This window comes from Pagrus major, chromosome 21 (assembly GCF_040436345.1).
Source record: "Pagrus major chromosome 21, Pma_NU_1.0".
NCBI classification, from domain to species: domain Eukaryota; kingdom Metazoa; phylum Chordata; class Actinopteri; order Spariformes; family Sparidae; genus Pagrus; species Pagrus major.
Window position 1 is genome coordinate 22,656,032 of NC_133235.1, and position 27,435 is coordinate 22,683,466.

General features: G+C 40.8%; 1 protein-coding gene across 3 annotated transcripts in view; it reads right to left on the minus strand.

Annotated features, from left to right (window-relative positions):
• The window catches only part of LOC141016644 (5'-AMP-activated protein kinase subunit gamma-2-like), a 29,925-nt gene extending 5,176 nt beyond the window's left edge, over nucleotides 1–24,749 (minus strand). Inside the window, exons 1-7 of one of the 3 annotated variants that reach the window (XM_073491134.1) lie at nucleotides 24,501–24,749; nucleotides 22,010–22,075; nucleotides 18,196–18,451; nucleotides 6,995–7,221; nucleotides 3,677–3,728; nucleotides 2,377–2,483; nucleotides 949–1,030 (exon numbers count right to left, since the gene is read on the minus strand). In XM_073491134.1, the coding sequence (XP_073347235.1) occupies nucleotides 949–1,030; nucleotides 2,377–2,483; nucleotides 3,677–3,728; nucleotides 6,995–7,221; nucleotides 18,196–18,451; nucleotides 22,010–22,075; nucleotides 24,501–24,578 (868 nt within the window). In that variant the 5' untranslated portion in view covers nucleotides 24,579–24,749. Of the gene's footprint in view, nucleotides 1–948; nucleotides 1,031–2,376; nucleotides 2,484–3,676; nucleotides 3,729–4,068; nucleotides 4,150–4,239; nucleotides 4,292–6,994; nucleotides 7,222–18,195; nucleotides 18,452–22,009; nucleotides 22,076–24,500 lie in introns of those variants that run through there. The other 2 variants (XM_073491136.1, XM_073491137.1) reach the window with 2 other exon arrangements.
• Nucleotides 24,750–27,435: the final 2,686 nt, after the last annotated feature.

The following is a 27,435-nucleotide window of genomic DNA, read 5'->3' on the forward strand; positions in this document are numbered from 1 at the left end:
AATGAAAAAAACAGGTGTTAATCAATGTGCAACATGCGGCACCGTTCCTGCAGGCATTGCACAATTAGGTAGAAGAGACGGCGCGTACAAGGGCGTGGTGCCAACAACAAATCACTGACCCCCACCCCCTGTTTATCCTAACGCTGAGTTGGCATTCATTATTCATTGCAGGCTGACTTGCAATAAAGTAATCGCAGGAAAAAAGAAATCGGCACAACAAACTCAATTCACAGCTGGTTTGACTTCTGCCTCCATCTCTGCATTGATATTTCTTTTTGTTAAATATTATCTTCACTTCTCTCTGAGCACTGGTCAATGCAGAGAAGTCATTGCTGTGCTTAATGGTTTATGACAGCTCTAATGACTTCTGCTCAATATAGCATCACGCTCCACTAGCCATGACCAGCGGCATTAATACACAAAAGTTTCCTCTGGGCTCATTTAGCACAGGCGCACCAGCACAGCACGGACATTTTCCATCTCTGTCCAGAGGAATTATGGACTAAAAATATGTGGTCTGCATGCTGCAGTCTCACTGTGTTACTAGAATCAAATATGTAGAGTGAATAAGAAGACTAAAGGGATCTAAATATCTTTAATTCTACATTTTCTGACTGGAAGCTTGGCCAATAAAACTGCAGAGTGCGTGGAAGCACTTTTCCTCTAAAATGGTCCAAATACTTGCAAATATTCATGATTTAACAACCTTTTAAAACTTCAAACTCAGAGTTAAACACATCTAACTTCGACCTGAACAACAAATATCAGAAACAAGAAACAAACATTGAAAACAGCAAACTGGAATAACTCTCTCATACTCAAAATATGACATATACCAAAGAAAAAATGACTTCCCACATCTATAAACCCAATTATTTTACTATGTGTTATGAGAAAACACAAAACAAGGCTATAAAGTCATTCTATGACAGGTTTTGGTGCTCTTACCCACAAAGCTTTGCTTCTCTGTGTCCCATAGTGGAGCAGCTCGCACACCGTTGGCTACCAAGGCAAAGAACGCTTTCTTAACCTGCGAGCAACAGTTGAAAAGAAAAAAACAAATTAGATTAAACACAATACTTCACTGCATGATGTGATTATCTTCTCTGGAGCTGAAGCTTTTGATCCATTACTCTGGTCAATCAATAGCATATTAAATACCAACGATTCTGAGAATCAGCAAACCAGTTTAACAGATTAATCAAGCAAAGATGGTCAATATTCACTGGTCTGAACTTCTTAAATGTAAACATAAGCTGTTCATGAGTGTTTTATATCTTTTAAAATTGCATATCTTTAAAGGATAAGTTCAAGCCAAAATGAAAATTCTGTCATTGTCTACTCAACCCAAGTCGGGCGAAGTTACGTCCACAAAACATTTCTGGAGCTTCACAGTAAAACAGTGTTGCAGCATTCTGCATAACAACTGAAGTAGATGGAGACTTGTTTAAAAATGTAAATAAAAAAAAAAAAAAACGTAAAACTGCTCGATACAGTATATCCAAGTCTCAGGAGGCCGAATTGATTTGAAAAGATGTTATCTACTCCCTTTTTTAAGCCAAAATCTTCACTGTAGCTGCTAAGCTAAAAGCGTTAGCGCACACCCCGTCTGAAGTAGGTGCACGAGCTCGACTGCGCGTAGAGGGTGTTAATAACCTCTTTTCAAATCAATTCGGGATCTTGTGGCCTCTGGAGACTTGGATTACGCAGGAGGAGCTATAAAGAGCCATTTTATGTTTTTTTTTTTTTTTTTTTTTTAAACATTTTAAAACAAGTCTCCATCTACTTCAGTTGTTGAGGAGAATGCTGCCAGAAATGTTTTGTGGACTATGAACCTTCACCTGACTTTCCACCAGCATGGGGTTGAGTAGATAATGAGGAGTTTTCATTTTTAGGTGAACTATTCCTTTAAGTTTTGGACTGGTGGTCGGATAAAAAAACAAACATTTTCTTGACATTTCACAGAGAAAACAGTTAAGCAAAAGAAATTAACATCTGAATCAAAAGTAATATTTGGTTGCAGCCCTTCTCCTCATCTGACGAATTCTTTTGACATATTCTCACGAGTAAATGAGCACCAATCTAAACTCTCGACGTCTTTGAGTTGGTTTTAGTATTTCCGCAGCTTTTAGATAAGGATTCCAACTCTGAGCTTCAGTGGGTTTAGTGGTTAAGGATCTACACATCAAAGAAGGTCAGACTTCCACAGGATTACTGTTTAACAGCTTTATGACAATTCCACCAAACATGAGGCTTATTTTATTGAACATTAACTTAGGCTGAACGTCTCTTTTGATTCTCGAGCCAAGCAGCCTCAATATCATATGAAAGATTAATCTGCAGGTAAAAGAAACTTGATTTTGTCACAGTACTAACTTGGAGCGCCGTGTCGAAAACAACCAGCTTGGAACTTGTGGGGACGATGTCGTAGCACTTGTGGGATTTCATAAAGCGCATGTAAATATCACTCTCAGGTTCAGCAGCTGTAAGAAGAAAAAAAAAAAAGCAGGAAAATACTTTTAGAGGAAGGAGAAATCTCACAGGGAATATATAATGAGAGCCTGGAAACAAAACACTCTCTGAGCCTAAACAACCATTACGGCTCTGGACCACTTCAGCCACTTCACTGCTCCATCTTACTCATAATTAAGCCCTGCGTTCGATCACACAAACAGTGGAAAAACACAAACAGCAAAGTGCTATAAGAGCTTAGGTCCTTCACAGATGATTATAGTAATTTTCTTCCCACATGTGGTGATTAAAAACAGTGTGAGTGGATTAATCTATTAGTTTACTAACTAAATCAAATCAATATTTATTTAATTATCGTTAAGTGAAAATAAAACATTTGCTTTAGAGCTGCAACTATTAATCGAGCAGTTGACGACAATTGAAGTAATCGCCAACTATTTTACTAATCCATTAATCAGTTTGTGTCATTTCGAAGAAGAAAAAGCTCAAAATTCTCTGATTACAGCTTCTTAAATGTGATTATTTTCTTTACTCATCATCTTTGGAGACAATTTTCAACATTTGCTGACATTATACAGACCAAACAAGCAAGTGACTAATTGAGAAAACAGATAAATCGACAATGAAAAAACTGTTAGTTGCAGCTACAATTTGCTTGTTCATGCTTGCTCCTGAAATGTAACGATTTGGTGCTTTTTCTCAGCTTTGTATGACTGTAAATCAAAAAATTGATTGCTGATGACACAACTGAGCAGCCTGAAGACTTATCTGGGGTCTCTGTGCTTGTGACGAGCATCTGTCCTGACTTTTCTCTGATATTTTACACACCAAATGAATACTCCGTCAAAAATATTCACAAGTTTTAGCTGCAGCCTTACTCATATGCTGCAAGACAATTAGCTCAAACGCTTTAATTGCCATGATGACTCTTTTAAATCTCCAGAATGTTATAGGTATCTCTCATCATTTCATTTCATTTCAAGAGCCTTGCGTAAATATCTGAGACATTGAGACAAATGGGTCTGTTATGATGACAAACAGGTGAAGTCAGCCTCCTCTGTGGGGAAACCCCTTACAATTTCTGACACAATCTCTGTGGAGAAGACTGAGCAGACACATCTGTAGCTGGTCTGACTAAACAGCTGGGATACCAGAGATATGCCGATGTTATGGAGGTGACTAATTCAAGGTAGGCAACACTTACCGTCGTCATCTAGTTCAAGTTTCTCCAGCATGCCTTCGAATAATCCGTAGACCTGTGAGAGGAAAAACGCAGAAGTTTGCGATGAAGATGCGCAACGGATCCTCACAACAACACACGGCAGCGCACCACCAAACTTTGCTGTGAATTGTGAGTGAGCAGCAGCAGCAGCAGCAGCAGGAGGGTGAAGCGACTTCTCCCCGGCGGCCCCAGCAGACTGTGAACACACCGAGAGCGATGCGCAAAACACCAAAACCAGACGACAAGAACCGTCGTGCGCCACCGGTGTGTTACCGGTTACATAAAGCTCCTCCAAGTCCGCTAAATATACACAGGTAACGTGACAAAAAGCCTGTAGCAACTTCAGTGGCACATTATTATTAGACTACACACACCCCTTAAAAGTCGGAGTGGAACAGTCCTGATCCATTTGCTGCAGTAGGAGGGGGGGACCAATGCGTACGCGCGGCCCGGACAGCCACAACACAGGCGCGTGTAAACTAATCCCACCACAATAACTCGGTCGACTTCATTGTTGGAGTTATAATCTGCCGAACGACACTCACCATGGGTAAAGTCTCTCACATGAAGCGCGGAGAAAAAGCAGGAAGCTTCGCGAGTTGTGGACACACCCCTCCATGCGCAGCGACCTGGTCCCTTCACCATATTAGGAAATCCCTTACGTTGCTAAGCAGCAAGAAGCTGGGGATGCCTTGTCACATCTTCAGGGTTAATTTCTTCTGACAAGACGCGCAAAACGACTCTTTGTAACCTCGGCGTCAACAAAAAATACATGCAAATTGTTGTATTTGCGTCCTGTGCACAACACAGGCGAGCTCCCAGCATGAAATCTGCTGCGTCATGCTGGGAGATTTGCATACTCAAAGCCTGCTTGTTGATACATGACTTCTCTTGGTCCTTTATTTGCAAGTTGTGTCCACAACAAGCCACTGCAGCAGTGTGAGAAAGCCTGCATACCTGCTCTGGGATGCTGAACAGTCCCCAGTGTGGCCCTGCTGCGATGGTGACACAGCGCTTCTCTCGCCAAAAGACTACTCCAGCGCCCTCATAAATCTCGCCCTGCTGCATCACAGCGGGCATGCAGCCTGCTCCGAGTATTACAGCAAACTCCAGGGGAGCTGACATACACAAATCCATTAAATGAATTGCTTTTGAAATTGGTTTTGGTAAAAAAAAAGTAACTACAGCATCAGAAGATTATTTGTGAGTTTCCCTTACGTGCGATGGAGGGGCTGACAGGCACTGACTCATCAGTCTTCAACCTCAGCCATGAGTCCTTGGGTGTTAATATCAACAGTATACAATGTTGGTGATGGAATATTGATTTGCCCTCTCTGGCTAGGATCCGCAATCACTCACAGCAGAGAGGCTGAGACAGGCTTTCAGATAATTATTCATTAAATGGACACAAGAGGTACGTCCTCACTAACTGTGGGGAATCTGGTATCACACACTGAAACCCACAATGAAAATCCTTGTGACAAAACCATGAGCTACTTTCACAGTTAACTGTTCATCCGCTATCGGTGTTTGAGATATCGCCTCAATGCCGAGACAATATTTACAGCCTCTCTTCTGCCACTGTTGCTCAGAGCAAATAGTGCAAACACAGCTCTGTTGACACACAGCATGCTCGAGTATCAGAGCTTGAATTAAAGATCTGCATCCTCCCTGCCTCCCTCTCTCTCTCTCTCTCTTCACCACGGTCCAACCAAACCCTTATGACACTGAGGAAAGTAGCGCATGACTCATGGACAGAAGGCCACTGTTATGTGGCCTCAAAGGAAATATAGTTATTAGTTTGAACATCTTGTGACCAGTATTTTCAGAAAATATCAATTGGCATCACTGATATTAGATTATAGCAAAGATACAGCAGTTTATATGCAAAGTTAGACACATTCAGTCTTATTTTTCAATAATAACAGACAAGTTGACAAGATGTGAAACTGAAATCAGGTAGTGGGGTTCAGGTTTCTTATTCCTAATGTTCCTCACTCCAGGTTCCCAATGCATTCTTTCAGGGCATTGTCCGCCGCAAGAAGATTTTAGTGATTTAAAAAACACAAAAGAAGCCTTGTGAGCATTTTGAGATTAGAATACACAGAGAAAACAACATCATGTTTTGACAAGCAAAATCGGTTTTATAGCTTTTTCGATTCTTTTAAACACAATGTAAAACAGGCACGATAAGGCTGAGGAGAAACTGGAACAATGGTGGACACACACACACACACACACAGGAGAGAGCACAGAGGCAGAGTCAGAAGAGGATGAGATCGAGGAGGAGTGAGAGAGAAATGGAAAAAGTAGACAAAAGGGAAGGAAGAGGAAGAACGCATCATGCTATACTACTTCTTCCACAGAGTCTGCCATGTTGCACCACCCATGTTTCTACAGAAGCCCATTAGGTCTAATAATTGATGCATTAACATGCTCATCGCACATTAATGTGGGTCTTATTCTTAATTTATGTATAATTTGTAGATTTCTTTATATGCTGTTGCAAAGTAACAAGTAACTAGAGCTGTCACATAAATGTAATGGAGTAACAAGTTTGATATTTACCTCTAACATATAATCAAGTGTAAGTATAAAATGGCAGAAAATAGAAATGCTCAAGTAAAAGACAAGTACCTCTAATTCCTTCTTAAGCAAATGAACTTAGTAACTTTCCACCATCGGTAACTCAGTTGAGAAACGCCATTAAATTAGCTTATGCTAGCTAGTTTAGCTGAAATTAAATATCACAAAGGTGGCTTTAAACGGTCTCATTCCCAGGTTTTGTGCTGGTAGGTTGGGCCCTGCCAACAGTGTCTTCAACAACCAACTATCTTAAAAACTGCACCTTTAACATTCTCCACTAAAAAAAAAAAAGATATCCTAAAATAAGCTAAGATTACTCTCTGGATCTACATGATTGACGTATATGACCTGGTTGACACTTAAAACGGCATTTGTCGCCGAAAGGCAAAAAGTTTGCAGGTACGGTAAAAGCAGCAAGTATTTAATGGATTCTGGGAATTCACATGCATGTGTCATGCCTTAGAAGAGTTCAGTCATTACTTGTGAACTCGCAGCACTCTCTCTCACTCTCTCCTGAAGCTGAAACAGGAGAGATGACCTTTGAACTAGTTTTGTATCTGTGATGTGAAAGCTCTCTGCTCCATAAACAACAACTCGCCACATTAATTTATAGTTCAGAGTTCAAAAGCAACGAGTGAACTGTCCCAAGGCAAACAAATAACATTCATTTTTATTTTTTCTTGATATGAGAAAATTTTTTTTCATGTGACTCACTTGATGTGAGGTAGAGTAAGATGGCACGGGGCTCGAGGAAGGGATCGGGGGTTTAGCAGAGGGAAGGCTGAGACGCTGTCCTGTGTCTGGAGGCGTGGAGAGCGAGCGGGATCGGGAGCTCGTCTCCACACGCTCGGGGCTGGGCCTGGCCGGCTGGGCCTCCTGGGTGAACACAGGTTGGCTGGACGACTGGGTTGGGGTGGTGGGTGGTGTGGAGAGTCCTGAGGCTGCAGGGAGATAAAAAAAAATAGATACCACAACTTATCTCTTGTTTCTCTCAATGCTGTCAATCCACACTGCGTTTCGAGTGATGATTGACGTCGTTGACAGGCTCAGTGTAGTTGGTGAGGCTGAGGTGCTACAATTGTGACTTCTGCAGATACCATCAATGATGTGACAAGCCATAACAGAGAAGGAATGCATATCTGATCCATCAGGGACTGAGTCCTGGGCATTGAGGAACAACCAAGATACACAGAGATAAAGCCTCAGCTCAGGCGGTGACAGACAGAGATGCACTTGTACAGCTATTATAACTTGACGTGACTAAAATTAGCATGTGTTAGCTTTACCAGTTGTCTTAATCATACATATACACAACTTTAAGTGTCCAGCTTGTTACAGCCTCAAAGAAATCACCCATAAATTCAAATAAACTGAATTATAAAAATTATTCATCCACTGTAAATGAGATGTTCAAAAAACCCTCCATGTTAAACTGTCTATCTTTGAAGGGTAGCAGAACCCCAGCAGATTATACGGATTATGTGGTCACATTAGGTCTGGGCAATGTATCAATATTATTATTATCATGATTTGTGTCCACATCCTGCAGCCTCAGTCAGGGTGACCAGCAGCAGCATTGGAAGAGCAGTACAGGCTCATTGTTTCCGTTTGTCTTGGATTTTTAATTGTTTTATATTATGATATATAATGTTAGTTTGTGTGGGGCCCAGGAAGAGTAGCTTTTACCTCTGTAGTGGCTAATGAGGTTCCAAACAAGTATGAGACTATATATCGTCTAAGATTGTGGATATTATTACATCATGATATGGCATAAGTGTTGTCCTTTCCTCGTTTTACTTCAATCGTAGTAATATTTAATTATACCTAGTATTAATGAAGTGCTGTGGAGGAGATTTCAAAATATCGAGATATATATTGTGAAAAAAATTGGGATATTTTTAAGGCCAATTCGCCCAACCCTATTTCACCTCTTTAATGAACAGACACATTTTTCATGATTTTCAAGCTCATTTCAAAATGGCTTTTACATACTAAAGGCCCTACATCCCCGTGGTCCACTCACACAGGTGTTTTCACTTCATTTGCCTGATCAGCCCTTGTTTGAGGACTCTGGTGGGGATGTTGCACCATTAAAACAGAGCTGCACTGAACTTAAAGTCTAATTAGCAAGAAGTGAAAACACCTGTGTTGGTGTGCAAAGCCTTTATTTTTTCTTAATCCATCCACTAGTTTGCCTTCCAGTTTTACACTTGTTTTGTCTCTTGCTTCTTCGTCTCCATCCACACTCTTTAGCGTAGGAAGCGGCGGCTTGAATTCTGTGTGGCATCCAAGAGTTCACCGGTGAGAGCTCCCGTTAGGTCTCTGTGGGTTAGACCTCATTACGTTTTTATTGTGACAAACTGACGGCATGCCTCTACAGTGAAATGTGGATGAGAAATTGTGGAGGCTGTAAGCAATAACAAATAATGAGAAAATAGAAAATGTTTATTCAGATTAGTGGAACTGAACTATGAGGTTGCATATTTAATGATGGTTTTACTTTATTTTTACTTGGTTTTACTGTATATTTTAATATAAACACAATTATCCTCTTTTAAATAGTCTTCAAAAATGTATTAATTAAGTACGAGTATATTTAACAGCTAACTCTAGGCTACAATTGTTATTCCTGTGGCATATTCCTCAGTAATACTGCAAAGAACTGACAGCCGTTGACATCTGCAACACTCTGTGCGAATGAAAAATCCCTTGATGGTGCTCCAAAGCTCGACTCATCTAAATTAGCGGCCTAAAAGCAATCAATACTGGATCAATATAGGAAATAGAAACAAAATGAATCATACAGGGTGTCTTTTTCCTCCTCCTGACTCGCCTCCACAATAACTAGGTCGATAACAACATATGCAGCCGCATTAAACTTAACTCCAGTGTCAACAGTCAGCTGTCTGTGACACAGCTCCTCCTGCAGCAGTGTCCCGTTGACGGTGTCTATCACATGACAGCCCCTCACATGCTCTTTCACATCAGGCGTCACAATCTTACGCAGGGTGACATGCGACACTTGCGCTGCCCCATCTCTGCCTCGCTGACATATTTCTGATGCCAGACAAAGAGCAATATGGGTGATGTGGACTAAACCCCACCATGAGACTTCCAGTTGATTTTTATCATGTCCAGATATCCAACACCGGTGTGACATTAAGGACAAGACTATGTCAATGTCATGTGAGTAAACCCACTTGACTCAGTCATATGAAACAAACTGAGATGGCTAATAAGTAAACACGTGCCAGAGAAATGGAGAAGTATTAAGGATCATCATTTAAAGGTTAAGAAGATGCCCACACTCCTAAAAGAACAAGGACAGATTTATTGATTGATTTTAATTTCCTGTGATAAACTCTTTCTGCTATCTAAACATAATCTTCAAAAAGAGAATTAAAAAATCTAGTTAGGAGACATTTTTCTCAAACGAAGCCCCATTTTTCTCTGGTTGTTCCAAGTGCACTCCACACTATCTCCTGACATTTAGTTGGCATGCACCAGCCTTGTAGCCTGCTTCCGCTGTGTGGCCTTCTTATTTTAGCTGCGCTGTTGTGGCACATTCCACAGGAGGAGATAACACCGAGGCCGGGAGCCCTCTCCTCAGCCTCGTGAATGTGGGGCAGCTAGACGCCACCCAGGAAACAGGAAATGGATGAAAGCAGTCCAGCCAATCTAACTTTACACACACAACATGACCCTTTACAGTGCTCAATAACACATCGGTAACTGTTTACTTGGCTAGTCTGCTTCATATCTCGACAAAATACAAAAAAAATCAGCAATGATTATAAGGTAATCTCTCCTTAGCCTGTAAATCTCCATGTCTGTTTCGCTTCATGAGGCATTTTTTTGTATTAGAGATGAAACAATAATCAAATTAATCAACTCACTGAAAATTAATTTTGATAATTGGCTAATTTTATCATGTTTCAGATTCTCAATTGTGAGGATGTAATTGCTTTATTTCTATCATGTGATAGTAGGTTTTTGACTGTTCAGATAAAACAAGCAATGTAAAGATAGAATTCATTTAAAAATGCGCACCCGGGGCGCCCATAAGCTCAGTTGGTAGAGCGGGTGTCCCATGTGCAGAGGCCTTGTCCTCACTGCAGCGGCCCGGGGTTCGAGTCCGACCCGTGGCCCTTTGCTGCATGCCACCCCCTCCTCTCTCTCATCCTGTTTCCTGTCATCTCTGAGCTGTCCTATCAATAAAGCCACAAAAGGCCAAAAAAAAAAAAAAAAGTGCACCGTTAGCTCTGATGCTCCGTAGTCACGACTCTGCGGTCTCACTTACGTCACTCACAATGTCTCTCCTACAACACTATCTGATTGGCTGACATCACAAGTAATAGCCTATCAACTCTGAATAATCCGAATCTGCAAAGTAACCAGTAACTAAGCTATCACGTTATTAAACAAAGGGGTGCCTGTTAGCTCAGTTGGTAGAGTGTGCGTCCTATGTACAGAGGCTCTGTCCTCACCACAGTGGCCCAGGGTTCAAGTCCGACCTTGTGCCAAAGAACAATACTTGAGTAAATTGTATGAAGTTGCATTCCATCAAATTTTGCCACTAGCATTCATTTTCACTGCAAATGTATACTGTTTCCAAATGTCTGAGATTTTTTTTTTTTAACCACATATAACCGGGAAGATTGAGTCATCATCTTCCAGCAGGTGCTGGAGGAATTGCAAAGAAACAGGTTCCATACGGTCTGATCATGCAACAAACTGAAGTGATATTCTGGGATAAGCTTTATATAACTCTAAATTGAAATACAAATCTCTTCAAAACCACTGGTTGCTTTACTGGCAGTTGTCCCCAGAGGAATCAAAAGCACAAGGCCGCAGATATTCTTGTTTTTTCAACGCGTTGGTGTACGCATGATGGTTGCCTCGTGTATCCTGCGTCCACTTGGAGCATCTGTTTTGCACGTCCTTAGGAATTAACGCTACGCGTTCGCAGGATGCAATACACAGACAAACAGTAGGGGCAATGTAGGGCCAGTGTGGGGATGTGACACCGCCATGGGTCAGTAAGGACACCGGTTGTGTATGTGAAAATGTGGCTAAAAATCAATATCTTCAGCCTAAGTCCTTCATATCGTCTTCAAACTCTCCTCATGGTAGCAACTGATAGAGAATCACTGTGACGTCACCCACTTGTTTGTGGACTGCTGTTTTCAAGCCTCAATTTTGGCATTATAGCCATCACCATCTTGGTTTATTGGAGCCAGAAGTGACCATATTTGGACAAAAGAGTGGAGCAGGGGAGGTTATGCATTGCTACCCCCTCTATCCTGATTGGATCTGACTGAGAAGTTGAATTCACGTCATGATGGCAACTCGTGAGTCACAAGATAGCCACTTACATATGCCCTAAAGCATATCCGGCTTTATCTTCTATTTTACTCCACAATTTACAAAATGAACATCATGCTGTATTGAACTTGTTTGACTGTGTGCACATTGGTCTTGGTTGTACTGTACTGATTTGCCTTTAAAACCAATAAACAATTAGTTTCAAGTTAACATTAGCTGCAGCACTATTTGAATCCTTGAAAATAAATCTGAGATGTGGGCAGTGATTCAGAGGTGCAGAGGCAGTAGATCAGCAGAGGCTAATCACAACGGGTTGTTTGACTGCAATTTACTGCATGTTGTGTTAATGTAGGACCCATAAAAACAGATCCTCTCAGTGTGGGTGCCCCCTGAGGGGTCGACAGGCTGTTTTCAGTCAAGTGGGGCCACAGTGACTCTGGGAGCAACGTGAGCCTCACTGGTTGATGTCAGAGTAGTAGTGAGACGTTTGTATAGACACAATACAGTTTCAAATTAATTTGTCATGTACGCAATGATACGGCTCGCTGTAACAAAGTGCCTGACTGTTCAGCACTTCAGCGATGGCCGGATCACAAACTCACATAGGTGTGCAAACTGCATCATGGCAAAACATTCAAATGAGCAGCCACTAATCAAACTGACATACACAGTGCAGCTGAGAAGAACTGGCAACTACTGAAATTTCTCACATAGACGTCAGCTTCTTAAAATGGTGCAGTGAACAGAGTTGCTCCTCCATAGTGTAGAGAGGCTCTGGATCAAAGGACATGCGGTTTAGGCCCAGGTGTCACCACGTTGCATACAGCCTTTACGATGAGCTCTACATCTTCCACAGCCACAAAGGGATGTACGTATATCATCATGACAGGACTCTGCTCCTCTCATCTACTCCACCGAGGTCAGACTGGCTCTAAATCAGGAGCTGTAAAGTCGGTGCACTTGAACGCCACACGGTGCGCCACTCACTCATCGGGCATTATGAGCTAACACTTTACGATAAATGCATTAAGCCTGCATGCTGGTCTGCGCATCCATCTTTTCTGTCACTGTTGATCGCCTGAAGGTATGTAATGTATGGAGACACTGCCCACACGCATAAGGGAAATATCCGCTTCTACTTACGGTGAAATGCTTCCTGTCAATTTTAATAAAGTTTTCAAAATGGAGCAGCTATTCTGAAGTGACTCCCAAAGGATGTGGGACAGAAATAATGACACTGAACTGACACTGTGTCGGCTACAGCTGCTATAACTCACGTTTACATAATGACAGGATTACTACAAAATAAAAACAAATTTCACTTAAGCTGTTCCTTGTGATTCAGACATTATATTAACAAAACTACATTATGTACCCTTTGCTGAACATTACTCTTCTTTTACAGCTAAATTACTAAAGCATCATGCAGTATGTGTAGTAACTGGTAGTGGTAACTAACCTCTTGCCTCAGGTCAGCCCCTCACAGATACCTTTACCATTTTGGTCTGTGTCCTATATGCATTTGTGAAACCAGAGACCGGCCACGTAACCAGCACCTAAACTATAAGGAGTACCTAAGGCCATACAGCATTCATCACCTATATATATTTAGGCTTAGAACAGATTCATACCAAATAAAAATAGATGCCCTCTCTTTGTGGCATTTGCTATGAGGAGAATAACTCAAATGCTCAATCCTAAGAATATTTATGCAGGGTTATTGGAGTTTAGGTGAGAAAACTTCAAAATATTGTTCTTAAAAAGGTGTACCAGCATGCGATGGCATTCATTCGGATAGTAGAGCGGGTGAAGAGCACAGCATATTACCAGACAGACATGACGCCTCGGACTGATGCCTCCCTCCTAGCCCATCTTGCTCCTTCCGTTTCTTGCTTCTCCTCAGGCTGCCAAACCTCTTCATGAAACGCAGTGGGTTGTGGGCTCAAAACTAAACTTGACCATGACCATCCGCATCACGTTATGAGCGCAGAGATGTCGCAAAGCTGTGCCAAGTGAGAGTTACCCCATTTGGTAGCTGAAGAAGGTCGTACAGAAATTAAGTTGAAAAGTATTTCCAACGGATCTGGAGATTTGTTAGTCTTTGAGGCTGTTTAGCCTGTCTTTAGGAGAGAGATGGTCCTTTTTATTACAAGACGAAACTTGTCACCTTCAATCTTTGGATGAAGAATATATGTTGATGGTCTTCTGGCTTCTTCTGCAGGACAAAAACTTAGTTTTCCTATTCCATGATAATTAATTCCTGCTACAAACAGAAAACAAAGCTATCCTTGCACATCCAGGCAAAAAAGCATATCCTCAAGGACCGCAGAGCACAAAGTCAGCAGGAGGGAGTGTGCACTATCTGTGTTACCTCATACGTTTGATGGAAGCACGAAAGCGGTAAATTCCACACAGCTTCAGCTGAGAAATGTCTCTCTCGCGAGTGATGCAAATAACAACTAGGACGGGAGCGCCTTTTTTCCCTGCCTCTAGTTCGGTGTCAGTGTTGTAAATTGTCAGGTGCAGCTGTGGGTGGCGTCTCTTTAATATAGCACGCATTTCAGCAGCCTCTAAAAGGAGGCCAGTCTGTGAAGGATACACCAGCGATTGGCTCGGGCTGCACATCTCCCCGCCCCCACTGCCCTCTCTCAGCACAGGCACATCTGTCTCACTCCGTCATCACACAATGTAACACAAGATAGAAACTCATTGCTAATTTCTCTGAATTTGCAGTTAAAGAGGACGACAAATATACACATAAAAAGGCTGTAGTTTTGAGCTGCAGCTCTGCCATTCGTATAGTCAGCTGTCTGTAACTTTTGGGGGCCTGACCTTTAAGAGTGCTGAGGCCAGCCCACGTCAGATGACAGCAGGGGGACATCCCATGTTCTGTCAGCTGATCAGAAAGACTCCATTCAATACCAGCAGCCTCCCCTACCCATAGCAGATGTCCCACTCACTATCTGCTGCTCACATTAGTGACAGCATGTCCAGTACTGATCTCAATTAACATGTTATGCAAGTGTTCCACCACTCTGCTCAGTGGGTCAATGGCCAATGATGAAATCAGTCACCTCAAATATCCTGCGATGCTCTCTGTGATAAGGTTTTCATCATCCTCAGAAAAGGAATTCACTTCAGTTTGTGTTGAAGGTTGCTAAGGTTTTAGATCCATGAGGATTTTAGATACAGTGGTGTATTTTCATAAGACCTTTCCTAGCTTAGCTTCCCCAATCATTCTGCCCTTTTAAGGCCGCCGTTTTGCGAATTTGGAAAGTCAAAACTGCCCGGTTCCCTTTATTTACTGACAACATACAGCACACAGTAGCAACAGACAGAGTGAGGAGGGGAAAAAAGAACTCTGCATGGTTGTATGAGGAGCTCCTGAGAGTCTGGTCACTTCCAGATAAGGGTATGAAAGTGCTACAGTTGCCTTCAGCAGTGAAAGACTGACAATGTCCAGGCGATGGGAAAACACATATTAAGTCGAGACTGGAATGAGAAGACATTCTGATCATATTTGTAGCAGATATAGATACAAATGTGAGAAAACAACTCAAACATTGAGCAAATGATACATAATCTTAAGTCTGGAACACAAAAATTCTAAAAAATGTTTACTAAAATGTAAAAAAAGAAATAAATACTGACACTGATAATGTAGGGGTTGTTAAATCACCAGCTTGTTCAACACTAGTTAGACAACTAAGTCAAGACAAGACTTTGCCTTCAGCACACCCTTGTGGTGAAAGTGAGGTGTCTACAAAAACATCCCACTAATAAAAATAGAAAAGATGGTGTCCCCACTCAGTCTCTGTATGATACTCCTTTATAAGCATACTTTGTTGATATTATCATTGGCCACCGTTCATGTAAAGCCACATCATTAGTACAGAGAGGATGTAACGTCTCAAACCACATCAGACTCAGAAGGCTGCAGCAGATTGGTGTGTTTTCATGTGTTTCACTTTGGTAACCATCAATAACAACTTCCAGAGGAAACTGAGCATGCAGACTCTTGAGGTCTGGCCCTAACAGAACTTTATTCCACCAGCCACTGCCAAACTGACCCTCCGCGAGGAAACAGAAGAATGGGTGTATGTGTGAGCCAAAAACATATGACTCATCTTTGTGCCGTTTGATGCTGCTTCCAGCAGGGCTGTTGCCATGTAAAACAGGCTGGTTTTTGTTATGTAATAATCAACCGCTTAACTACATGGAGACATGAGAGCTGAAAATCTGCCCGCGTCTGTTCTTTATAAAACAAGGCCTTGTTCTGACTAGACTTTCCACTATTTTGTGGACAGCACGATTACCATTATGCCATTAAGGAGTTTAATGTTGACATGGAAAATGTACTATGGCTGGACTTCCACCTGTTGGTAGGACTGTCATGATCATTAACTTTTAGTTGGAGATTGTCATATTTTTGCCTGTAAAGAAAAACTGTACAAGACTGATATGACATGAAATAAGAACTTAAAGGGTAATTTCACCCAAAATGAAAATTCAGTCATTATCTATGCACCCTCATATCGATGAAAATTCTGATGTTTTGTAGTCCACAAAACATTTCTGGAGCTTTACGGCAAAACAGCGTTGCAGCATTCTCCTAAACAACTGAAGTAGATGGTGGCTTCTTTTATAGCGTGAAAAAAACAACACCAGAAAAACAACATAGGCTATCCCGGCCTCTGGAATCCCTGAGCTCCTAACTTGATTTGAAAAGATGTTATTTGCACTCTGTAATCTTCACTGTAGCACCAAGGCTAAAAGCTTTAGTGTGCACCCCATCTGAAGTGGATGCCTGAGCTCAACCGTGTGTCGAAGGTGTAAATATTGTCTTTTGAAATCAATTTCAGATCTCAGGGCTTCTGGACACTCGGATTAGGCCAGATGAGCTGTGTGGAACCATTTTATGTTTTGTTTTGTTTTTTAAAGGCCACAGTGACTTCAGTTGTTCAGGAAAATGCTGCAACACCGGTTTGTTGTGAACCTCCAGAAATGTTTTGTGGACTACAAATTCCATCTGACTTTCCATCGGTATGAGGGCGAGTAGATAATGACTGAAATGTCATTTTTGGGCGAACTTATCCTTTAATTACACAAAGCGTATCATATAAACTACTGGCGGGTAACAGTGATCAAAATAAACATGTTCTATAGTCAAAACTGGCCTTGTCCTTGTTGGATGTGGGACAAAACATTGATGCGGGAATACATCGTGTCACTTCCACTTGTGATATCTTATCGATACACTGGCGCCAAATATCTATATTTTTATGAAAACCTGCAGGCTAAACAGATTTCCCTGCCGATTTGACTTGCCAGACTCACAACGACATAATTGCTTGTGGTGGTGCTTGTCAGATGAATGAGGGTAAAGTGAACGGAAGTTACCTTACTTGTGGTGGAGAAGAAGAAACTCACAGACGAAAAAAATGGCAGGCAGTGCGGAGTTGAAAAGACTTTAATGAAGCTGAGTTGTCTCCTTCACTTAAACATGTTAACTCCAGAGCTGTTTTGCTCTCCGTCCGTTTATGGCTACTGAATACTGGAATAATGGCACACATGGATATGAAGAGGTTGAAGTCACTGTGTTTGTGTTAAAGAGGACTTTTTTGAAAAATCATTGTTATTGTGGTCAACATATTGTTTTAATATCATATCTTGAGTTACTCTGCGATTCCCTGCGGCCAAAGAAAATCAAGTATTGTGTGTTTTCATCCACTACCATTACTGTAGGTGAATATTAGAAGTTAAGCACCTCCAGATAAACAGTTGGTGGTGCTTATTCTCCACTCACGTTCCATTAAACTACAGTATAGCAGAAGAATGGGGTGCAACGAGATGACGTCTTTTCAAATAGCGACAATCAAACAACCTCAAACTGTGGAAAACAATATGGAAACAGTGATGGATATATGACAGTCCTGTTCGAAATATCTGGCTGTTTTTATACAGGTGACTGGAAGTGATTACGCAAAATGACTGTGGTCGGCTTTAATAACTATGATCAGGCGATTATGTAATAATAGAGACAGGCCTACCTGTAGCATGCCAAATCTGTAAGTTAATCTGATAAACAAGTTTTGAGATGCACTGCCTCATGCTAGGAATTTGGAGCTAAAAAACAAAGTCAATTAATTTATTTTCCTTGAGAAAGTTGAGATTTGAACAGAACCTCATCTGTGATCGCCTATCTGATAAGGCTCATGATCGAGTTGGCTCACAGGACGGCACAAAGCAAGCTATGGATATTTATGGATAACCCTACCCCTACTTCCTCGTACTCCTGTTTTTATAACTTACAAAATGCTGCCTGACATGTTTTTATGTCAGTTCTCTCACAAGCAAAAGATTAGATCAGATAGACTCAGGTTCATGTATGTGGCTTTGTGTTGCACATACTGTGCAGCAGGAAACCCAAACAATCTTAAAGATAACATACTTTCATCGATTGTTTCCTACTTCCTTTAAAATCGTCTTGCACCTGGATCTTTTGCACAGCGTAGCAACAGTAACAGATTACATACTATATTTCACAGCCTTCCTTGGGCAGTCAGTGCAATGTTAGCTTTTTGACTCACCTCTCCTGGTCCTGGAGAAGATTTTCATGCTTGTAGGTGAGGAGTTGGATGAGGAGCGGAAGATACCAGTGAAGCTTAGGCGACGGGGGGACTTGGGTGGGGAGTCCTGGTGAGAGGGATAGGGGAAGATAGTTTTGGGTGAACCTGAGCTCGTCTTTAGTTGCACGGGAGCAGACAGAGGACACTGGGGCTGAAGAGCCGGGCTCCTCGCAGGCAATCCTTTGACGGGGCTGGCTGAACGGGTGCAGCGTTCTCCCTGAGAGAAAATAAGGAGGCAGTTTTATTTTCATGCACTTCTGTAAATGTGGGGTTTATACTTAGTGAGACAGTGCTGTGAAAAAGTCTGTACATAACAAGATCCAAACCAAAGGGCCATACTGAACGAGCAAACAGAGAGAAGAGATTTATTGTGAAATGATGGCCGCTGATTGCACCTTTTAGTGTGAGTTTACAATTTCGGTTACTTCTTCTTTTTCACATACAGTATGAAACACTGTTTTGTTTAGTTAGCTACATTGGCATCAACACTTAATGGCATCTCATAAAAATGCAGTATGATAATGCGAGACTCATGGGCAAAGTGCAGTGAAGCAAATGTTTTGTCATGTTCCAGCTTGTAAACAAGGGAATAAAAGTTACTGAAATACCAACAATGTGATAAACTGTGTGACAGAAACATCTAACTTTGTACAAGACTTTCTTTGCAACTTCACTGTTCATGCTCCATTCACAATGTTTAGCGACTGAAATGATTTTAAAAAACATTCAGTCTTTCTCTGTATCCCTCTAAGACATAATGTCATGCTGCACGGTGCATTCACAGGGCATCATGTGGCATCACACTCAATACAAGAACTATCAGGTTAACATCAGACAATCAGCACTTCTTTCCAACATGCCTCCAGACTGCGACCATTTAGTCGCATTTTTTCGGAGACAGCACAACTAAATTTTATGACTAGGAGCACGAGTTCGACTTGCAATTATGCCCCCTGTTTTTGTTTTTTTGTTTTGTTTTTTAAAAACTATTATTGTATAACATGTGAAAACACCAGGAGGGAGTGAGAGTGTATGTGTGGGCATAAGTGACTTATGTTGGGGGAGATAAATAAGTGTACACATGGACAGGGACACGCCTTCCTTTCTGGGACAAAACTCAGGTTCCCATAACGTAAATCATAACATTTTAGTGTGAAGACTTGGGTTAAGGTTAGGGTAAGGTCGACCGCACACTTTTAACATGAAACATATGTAGAGCACAACAACAGCCTGAGGCATAAAGTGTGCAGGAACAAAGGGTCTGGTGGAATTGCAGCATCTCTGCCAGCAGCATTTTGAAGGCAGGAATCTATTAATGGGTGTGCAGAAAAGGCTGAAAAGACAGCAGTGTGAAGGAAGAACTGCCATTCACTAAATTCAGGGTTTGTATTGTTAGTCTCACATAGCAAAGCTCTGTGGAGAAAGGTCTGGCTGCACCAATTCTGATTCTAGTATAGGGGAAAAACTTTCTGGCTTGCTTGTATTTCTTTAAACCAATCATAATCGTGTTTGGACAGCACTAAACCCAGGATGCAGCGACAAGGTTAGGGTTAGAGGAACTTGACATTTTCAGTTCAAAAAGTGCAGATTGCTAGCTCGTACGCTGCTGTTGTTGTTGTTTCCCATAGCAGTGGGGATTTTGAAAACAGTCACAAACGAATAGTAGACGGGAGAGCAACGCCACCTGAAATAAGCACCCAATGTCGGGCTTAAACCAACAGTGTACACGTGGTGAGTCAATCTATTGAATTGTTTAAAGAGAACCGAGTTCAAGTGAATCCATTTTATTTCAAGGACACAGCATGTGACCAGTTCATTGGAGTTATTGCATTATCACTGAAAAGGAAGACAAGTGAAGAGATAAAGGACTTTTATCTGTCTTTCTTGATTGACGGCGGCATTGAAGCATCAGCCAAAGAATGTGGTTGTCTATGCAGAGAGCCTCTGGTATGTTAATGACAGAATAAGCCTATGGGACGTGTGTTTTCTTTAGACAAAGAAGACACATTTGGTATTTATCAAGGTCACCCCATTTTAAGCTTAATACACCCCCATACCTTTTGTCTGCATTTGTAAGTTTTTAATTCGGTGTCTATGTTTAAAAAGGCAGTTTAGCATAATTATATTTATTATTAAAGTATTTCATCAGTAATGCAATTAAATGCACAGTAAGTAATATCTGCCAAAACAAAACAAAACAAAACAAAACAAAACAAAAAAGACATTAGTAGACTTCAGGAAAAGGCTAACTAGCTAGCAAAAAGCCCCCGCCAAGGGCTGACTAGCTGCGGGACACACCGCAGCAACTATGGCTACAGGTGCTTAAACTACCACCACTGCTGATGAATTATCCATGTGACTTCAAAAATTAGGTTAAATTTTTAAGTTTTATTCCCTTTTCATTACGTTACGGTAGCCAACTTCCTTCCTCACTCTATGACTCTCCAGGAAATTATAGCAACAGGCAACCTTACCTTAAATACCTTTCTATGGTTTGAACATTGCTGGAAACAACTGAATAATGTAAGTACACAACTCTAATATCTTTAAGATGTAAAAAAATATGAATACGTCGCATTGCATGTCGATTAGGGTGTGAAAAGGTTCGTCTGGAGTCCTGTTGAACAATAATGATAAAAATTTTAATTATGACTTTGTGTGTTTATAAGTCTGTCTTTGCAAGGTCAATATCATGTAAACAGACTGAGAAATCCTTCTCTATTCGCAGTGCAGATACCAAAACAAAACATAAGAGACGGCAGCCAATCTAGCTGGAGACAGAGAGAGCCTCCTCCCACCACCGACTGCTGCTTGCTCTGGATGTGCCAACAACAAATCTTTTAACCATTTGTGGGCTCTGATACAGCGAAGCATTATGATCTCCAGCTCGGAGGTTGTATTTACAGAAAACAATAAAATGTAACAGGAGTGTTTTGGTAACATTGTTGGTCGATTAAAGCCTGCATAATAACCAGTCTCATCAAAACAGAAAAGCTGCATAATGATATGAAGTGGAAGAGGAGCCACCACTGCTGCATGGGAAAGAAAATGCACTGATTATAACACTTGAGGCTCAATCACTGTATTTGTAATAATTCAAATAGAAAAGGGGAAGAAGTGTTGTTTTGTCCGGTCTCTTCAGCGAGGCTTCAGGGTGGTGTTTGCTTAAGGCTGGCCCTGCTCCATACGCACATTTCTGTCTAAACCAATCCTGTGACAAATCTGAGGGAACGAGAGCACACACCCATCTTTTCTGTTTGCCAACAACTCTGTCATTGTGTAAGAGCTTGTTACGGCAAGTGAATAGCCATCAGGGTTTTGTCTGGATATAAATCAGCTCTTTCAAAACGCAAGAGAATGCAGGTTTTATTATCAGCGCTGCAGAAACATTACTGATGCAAAACTGAAATATGTGTTCTGGTGCATGTGAGGTAATGATCAATGATCACTCCTGTTCAAATCAATTAGAGCAGACAGTAGGAAGAGGTCGCTTTCTTTTAGAAAAATCAATTTCCTGTATGCAATCCTGCTATGCCTGGACACAGTGGGCGTAATGTTACTGTAAGCCAGTGAGGGTTGGCAGAATAGGAGAGGCGGCCTTGAGTAATATTTTGCTCTACCGAATCCACGTCTAAATATTCAAAGCCAAACAAACAAGAGCCAAAGAGACAAGATAAATCATGTGCTGGAAAGAGCAAGCTTGAGAAAACAAACAATTGGCAAGCACATGAAAAATCATGACACCAAAATCATTAAATGAAAATAATCTCTGTACCGTCTGAGCGCCACTTTTGGTCGAGCCACTCGTCTCCACTTGTGAGGAAGTGAACGCACCAAAGTCCTGCAAAGAACAGAGATCTGAGAGTCAAGGGTAAAGCTAACCTTCAGGAAATAGAGCAGAAAAAACACAATGACATGCCATGACAGGTAACAAGAATGCCTTTGTAGACACTACATGTTGCTCTAACCATTTTTAAAACTTAATGGACATTGTAGTTCTTCATTGCTTGGAGTAAAAGTGAAAACAAAAAACATTTTTAAGGTTAAACATGTAACTCAAAAAGAAGAGAAACATGTTTCACCACCACGGAAACCTTTGCAAGCAAATGCAACACATAGCACACTCCTCCGTATCAAGGGTTGGGTTTTACATTCCACTTTTGAGAGATGATGCCATGCATGCTTCAGCAGAAAGTCAGCTTAATTAAACAGACAGTATGATGTGACCATGCAAACCTGTTTGGACATATTTCACGCATCTGTATTAATGTTTCCTCCTAAGTTCATGAAGTGGTGGAAAGCTCCAACACACAGAGCTCGAGAGCTGACCACAAAAACAGTGTTGTATCAGCAAGCTTACTTCCTATTAGGGAAGTGGTTTTTTTCCAGAACTCAAATGACATCTTGGACTGCATTTTTCTTACAAAGTTTTCCAACAAAATCAGACAAATTATTAACTTTATTATTAAACTATTTTAACAGAATCTCAACCAGGACCACAGATTGTGTCCAATCCGTTCACGAATAAGATGCATTATGAGGGACTGATGGATGCCATCCAAAAAATACATGCCTGTTAGCAACAGTAACGTGGCCACACTTCAATAAAAAACAAATTAGCTGTCACCAAAGTTCACTTTGTTTTGATCCTGAAGAACAGATTGTTCAATAAAGCTTTAAAGTCTACAGTGGCATTATTCAGTCCACAAGTGTGTATAGTAGGAGTTGAGAGATGTGGATTTTTCATGGCTGATACAGAATATTAGAAATCAAGATGACTGTTAACTGATATTTGGGACCGATATTCATTTGCAGTAAAAATTAAAGTCTTTAATCTCAAGTACAATTTACTCAAGCACTGTTCCTAAGTACAATTTGAGCTACTTTACTTGAGTACTTTTATTTATTTGATACATTTAGTTACCAGTTATTTTACAGATTCAGATTATTTGACGTGTTACCAATCAAAAATTGTTGTGGGCGGGACATTGCATGAGAGGACGTTGCATCTGAGCCAAACAGCCCATTTTCAAATTAGTTTATTTTATCTGCAATCTGACAGAAAAATCACTGATGCCGATAATTGGGGCAAAATACTGAATACTGGCCCGATAATATAGCTGAGAGTGTAATCCTAGGCCCGTGGAGCAAAGACAAACACAATCCCAGGCACTGATTGCTCAGATTGATGAACAGAGGCGACTGTGAATCAGGCCGGGCCACTGAATCCAAGTTAAATAAACGAAAGTCCCCGGTGTAGTAACCATTATGAATCATCACTTGCTGGTTTGGAGCAGGCTGCTTTCACTGAAATGTGACCTGTTTTTTCTCACTGTACTTAAAGGGGCACTATGTAGTTTTGGAGAAGAAATTTACAATATTAATGAGGTAATAATACAAACTCAGAAATATTTATTTTTTCCATAACTGAATAAAGAAGCCGTTCCCTGAGGAAAATAAGGTCCCCAGAACACTGTTTGAAGCTAGAAAGGTGGCAGGGTCCGCCAAATATAAACAAAGTAAAACAGCATGAAATTGTGCTGTCCTTTAAGCTCAGTTTATTTATTCAGTCATGAAATCAAAGAGCTTGTTTATTTAGGCATGAAAAGTCAGCCAATGAAGATTTTAAAATGGTCTTCCCCAAAAACTACATAGTACACCTTTAAACCCACAGGCTACATTAGTTTGTAGCTGCAATGATTAGTCGATTTACTGATCAGCTGAGCAAGCAAAAGTTAATCAGCGACAATTGTGTGAATGATTGGCTGCTTTCCTCTGTTTAACACCACTGTCATCTGGATATCTTATCCCACATCTTTTGGCTATGTGACGGGCATTCTTCACTATCGTCTGACAGAGCAATAATCCGCTCTGATTGATCAATAATGAAATTATCTCCAGTGACAGCCCCACATAGCAGGGGAGTTGGCTGCAGTGACATCACATTAAACGGTAACAACCAGACATCCTCACGAACGTGTTTGAGGTAGTCTAAAAATGTATTTCTAACAGTGCAAAACTTAACGTGGACCTATGAAGACATAAATGACGTGTATTTTGTGGCAGGCGACTGACGAGCCGAGAGGTCGTGATACAGACAGCTGTCACTCACGCTCGCTACGTCAACCAAAATGGCTAATAACGACTGAAAGTTCGAGCGCTGATTTCACGAGAACTTCAACAACAAACGCCCAAATTAATTAATTTATTTATTTTTCCATTTTTCGCAGCAGGAAGCCAAATTAGTTGATACTTCACCGACTCACTGGCATGTTAATCCGCAGACTTCTCCTCTTCTTCTTCTTTGAGCTCTCCTTGCTGGACTCCATCACCGTGCTTCCCATTTTTTTTTTAAATTTCTTTTGTCGTCAAAGCACAAAAAAAAAAAATAATAATAACGAAAAAGAAAAGAAAGGAGCGTGTTCGTTAGCAAACTGCTCTATGGCGATTGCAGACCATCGACAACCGCCTCCACCTTCACCTCTGCTGTCCAGTCTGCTTACTACGACAACACTGAGGCGCTGCCTCATCCACCAGGAAGTAGGCTCGGCTGTGAAAAGAGGCAGGGCACGCATCTTCAAATTAGACTCAGCGCCGACTGTTTACAGGTGTTATGTCGCAGACCGCGCCCCCGCGAAATGTGTGTCCCCCGGCCGCGTGTTCGTCTTCGCCAGCGCCGGAACGAAAAAAAAAAAAGAAAACAGCGTCGCTCCGTCGTGTTTATGGACCGCACAAGTCCAGTAATCTGACTGCTGTTTCTTTAAAAACGACAACGTTAATTCAACCACAAGCTAATGTGTTATATAAGGAGGCGGGACTGTGAATCTACCGCGTTTATTTGTCATTTCTTTTCCCTCCCAAAATCTGAAAAGGCAAAATGGAGGGCACACAGCCAGGAAGACATGTTTCTGAAGGGGAAGCCAATTACGACACAACACCAGTGAGTGTCACACGTGTACAGATGCTTCACCAACAGATGTCAGTACGACTCAGATTTTAACTGGCCTGAATGAAATGCAAATTGGACCGGCTGTAAACAAATTGGCCAAGGAAATGATAATGATAATGATATAATAACCCAATCATATAATTACCTAACAGCTCTTGTTAGACCACAGATTAAGTAGCAGGAGGATGGATATAAAACAAAAATAAACATTACAAGTATACAGTTAACTATTATATAAAATTACCTTTGCTGTTGTTCTGCTTGACCACAATCTAAAATTTACAGTTTTCAGTTAAGAGAAGAAGCAGTGTCTTAAAATCACTTTTTGAAATCCGGGAGTCTGCAACATCAATCGATTAATCGATTAGTTGTCTACTATAAAATCAATCGCCAACCACATTATTTCTGATAATTGGTTAATTACTGTGGTTTACTGTATAAGAAGGCTGATTCCAGACTCTTCTTTCTGGTTTCTTTACTCCTCTGTGACAGTAAACTGAATATCTTTGGGTTTTGGTAAAAACAAGACATTTGAGGATGTCATCTTGGTCTTAGGGAAACACTGATCAACTGATTTTTTTTAATTTATTTTTTTTACCATTTTCGGACATTATATAGACCAAACAACTAATCGAGAAAATTAATCACCATCAAAAATAATCCTTAGTTGCGATCCTAAGATCCTAAGTGCAAGGATACTAAAATTTGGCACATGTGACCAATTCTTCAACTTCCTCCAATATAAAGATTATGAGAAAGATATTGATATTGAATTCTCAGTTGATGGAAACATGACAAATATGTCAGATAGCCTATTATGTCTATACAAGTTTGAATTATGTTCAAAAGTTATTCCAGCATTGTTATAGTAGAAAAATCACCCTGATGTTGCTCTGTGTTCAATCTACACAATGGCCACTTATTCATATTGAGGAAGCTAAGGACAGCCACTTTTAATGTCAGATGGGCAATTCTGACAAAAGTCAGTCTGCTCACTTGAATCATAGCCTTAATGTCGAATGTGACAATGAAACAGAATGATGTTGCTCAAGGGCAGCATCACAAGAGGGCCTAGAACAGAACCTTGAGGAACTCCACAGTTTACCTCAGAGGGAGAAGAGGTGGGAGTGCCTAAGATAACTGTCATAAGTAGAGTTATTCTTTTTGAAAACCCACTCCAGGCTGAAATAAGGACAGATGGGGCCCACTGAAGGACCACTCATAAGTAGGTTGTTAAAAACGCTGCCTAAGATTGTGATGTCTTTTGAAAGTAAGAGTAGTGAAATATCTCTTTCTAGCATTTTTGCATCATGTCTTTAAAGTGTGGCTAATAAACTTAAACTTAAGCTTTGGTCTTACATGGTCATATGAGCTGTAGGTCCGTTCTGCAATGGACATTTACCTGTTACCGTTAAGTACAGTACCCATCAGGTACAGTGTACATAGTAGTCTATGTTTATTTAATCATAGTGTTTGCCTCAAAACTTATCAGTACTACTAAAATGTTATCCAACATCAGGTTTCCTATGCATTAAGTTGGTGGTAATTTAATTAACCACACATGTATTAATATGCACCATGTAAGCATAATCTTAACGGAAAATCATTGTTTTCTTAAAAGCCTCTACTCGTTGCTCAAAGTGCATGTAAGATGTTAGAAACTTTATGTCCTACCATTGCAGCATCAAGAGGTATCTGCAATCTGCAGGCAGCAGTCAAACCTGCAGTGAGACTCCCTGGAGAGTTTCAGGGATGCTTGATAAACAGGTCAAGCACACAGAGCACGCACATAAAATTCAGTTAAGTTATACCAAAAATGATCACATATCTTTGTACCTAGCAGTCAGGAGCCTCTGTGGAGACTGGAGATGAATCAAGATGATTGAAGAGATACGAATGAAAAAAGTCTCATCAAAATCAACCTCATTGGAGTTTTAAATTCTTTAAATGAAACAATCTCAGCAGGGAAAATAGCTTCCCTGTTCACAACTCAAAATCACATTGAGGTCATAGTCTATGAGTAAGTAGATAGCAGGTAGATATCTTCATTTAAAAGGAGGACAGGGCTTAAACTATTAGATGATTAACTGATCAGTTCAGTCAAAGAAATGGCAAAAGGCAATCAATTTATCTTTTTTTTTTTTTTAAGACAAAATGCCCAAACTTGATCGGTTCCAGCTCCTCGAAAGTTAATATTTTCAGATTCTCTCAGTCTCCTACGATAATAAACTTCGTATTTCTGAGTTTTTAAC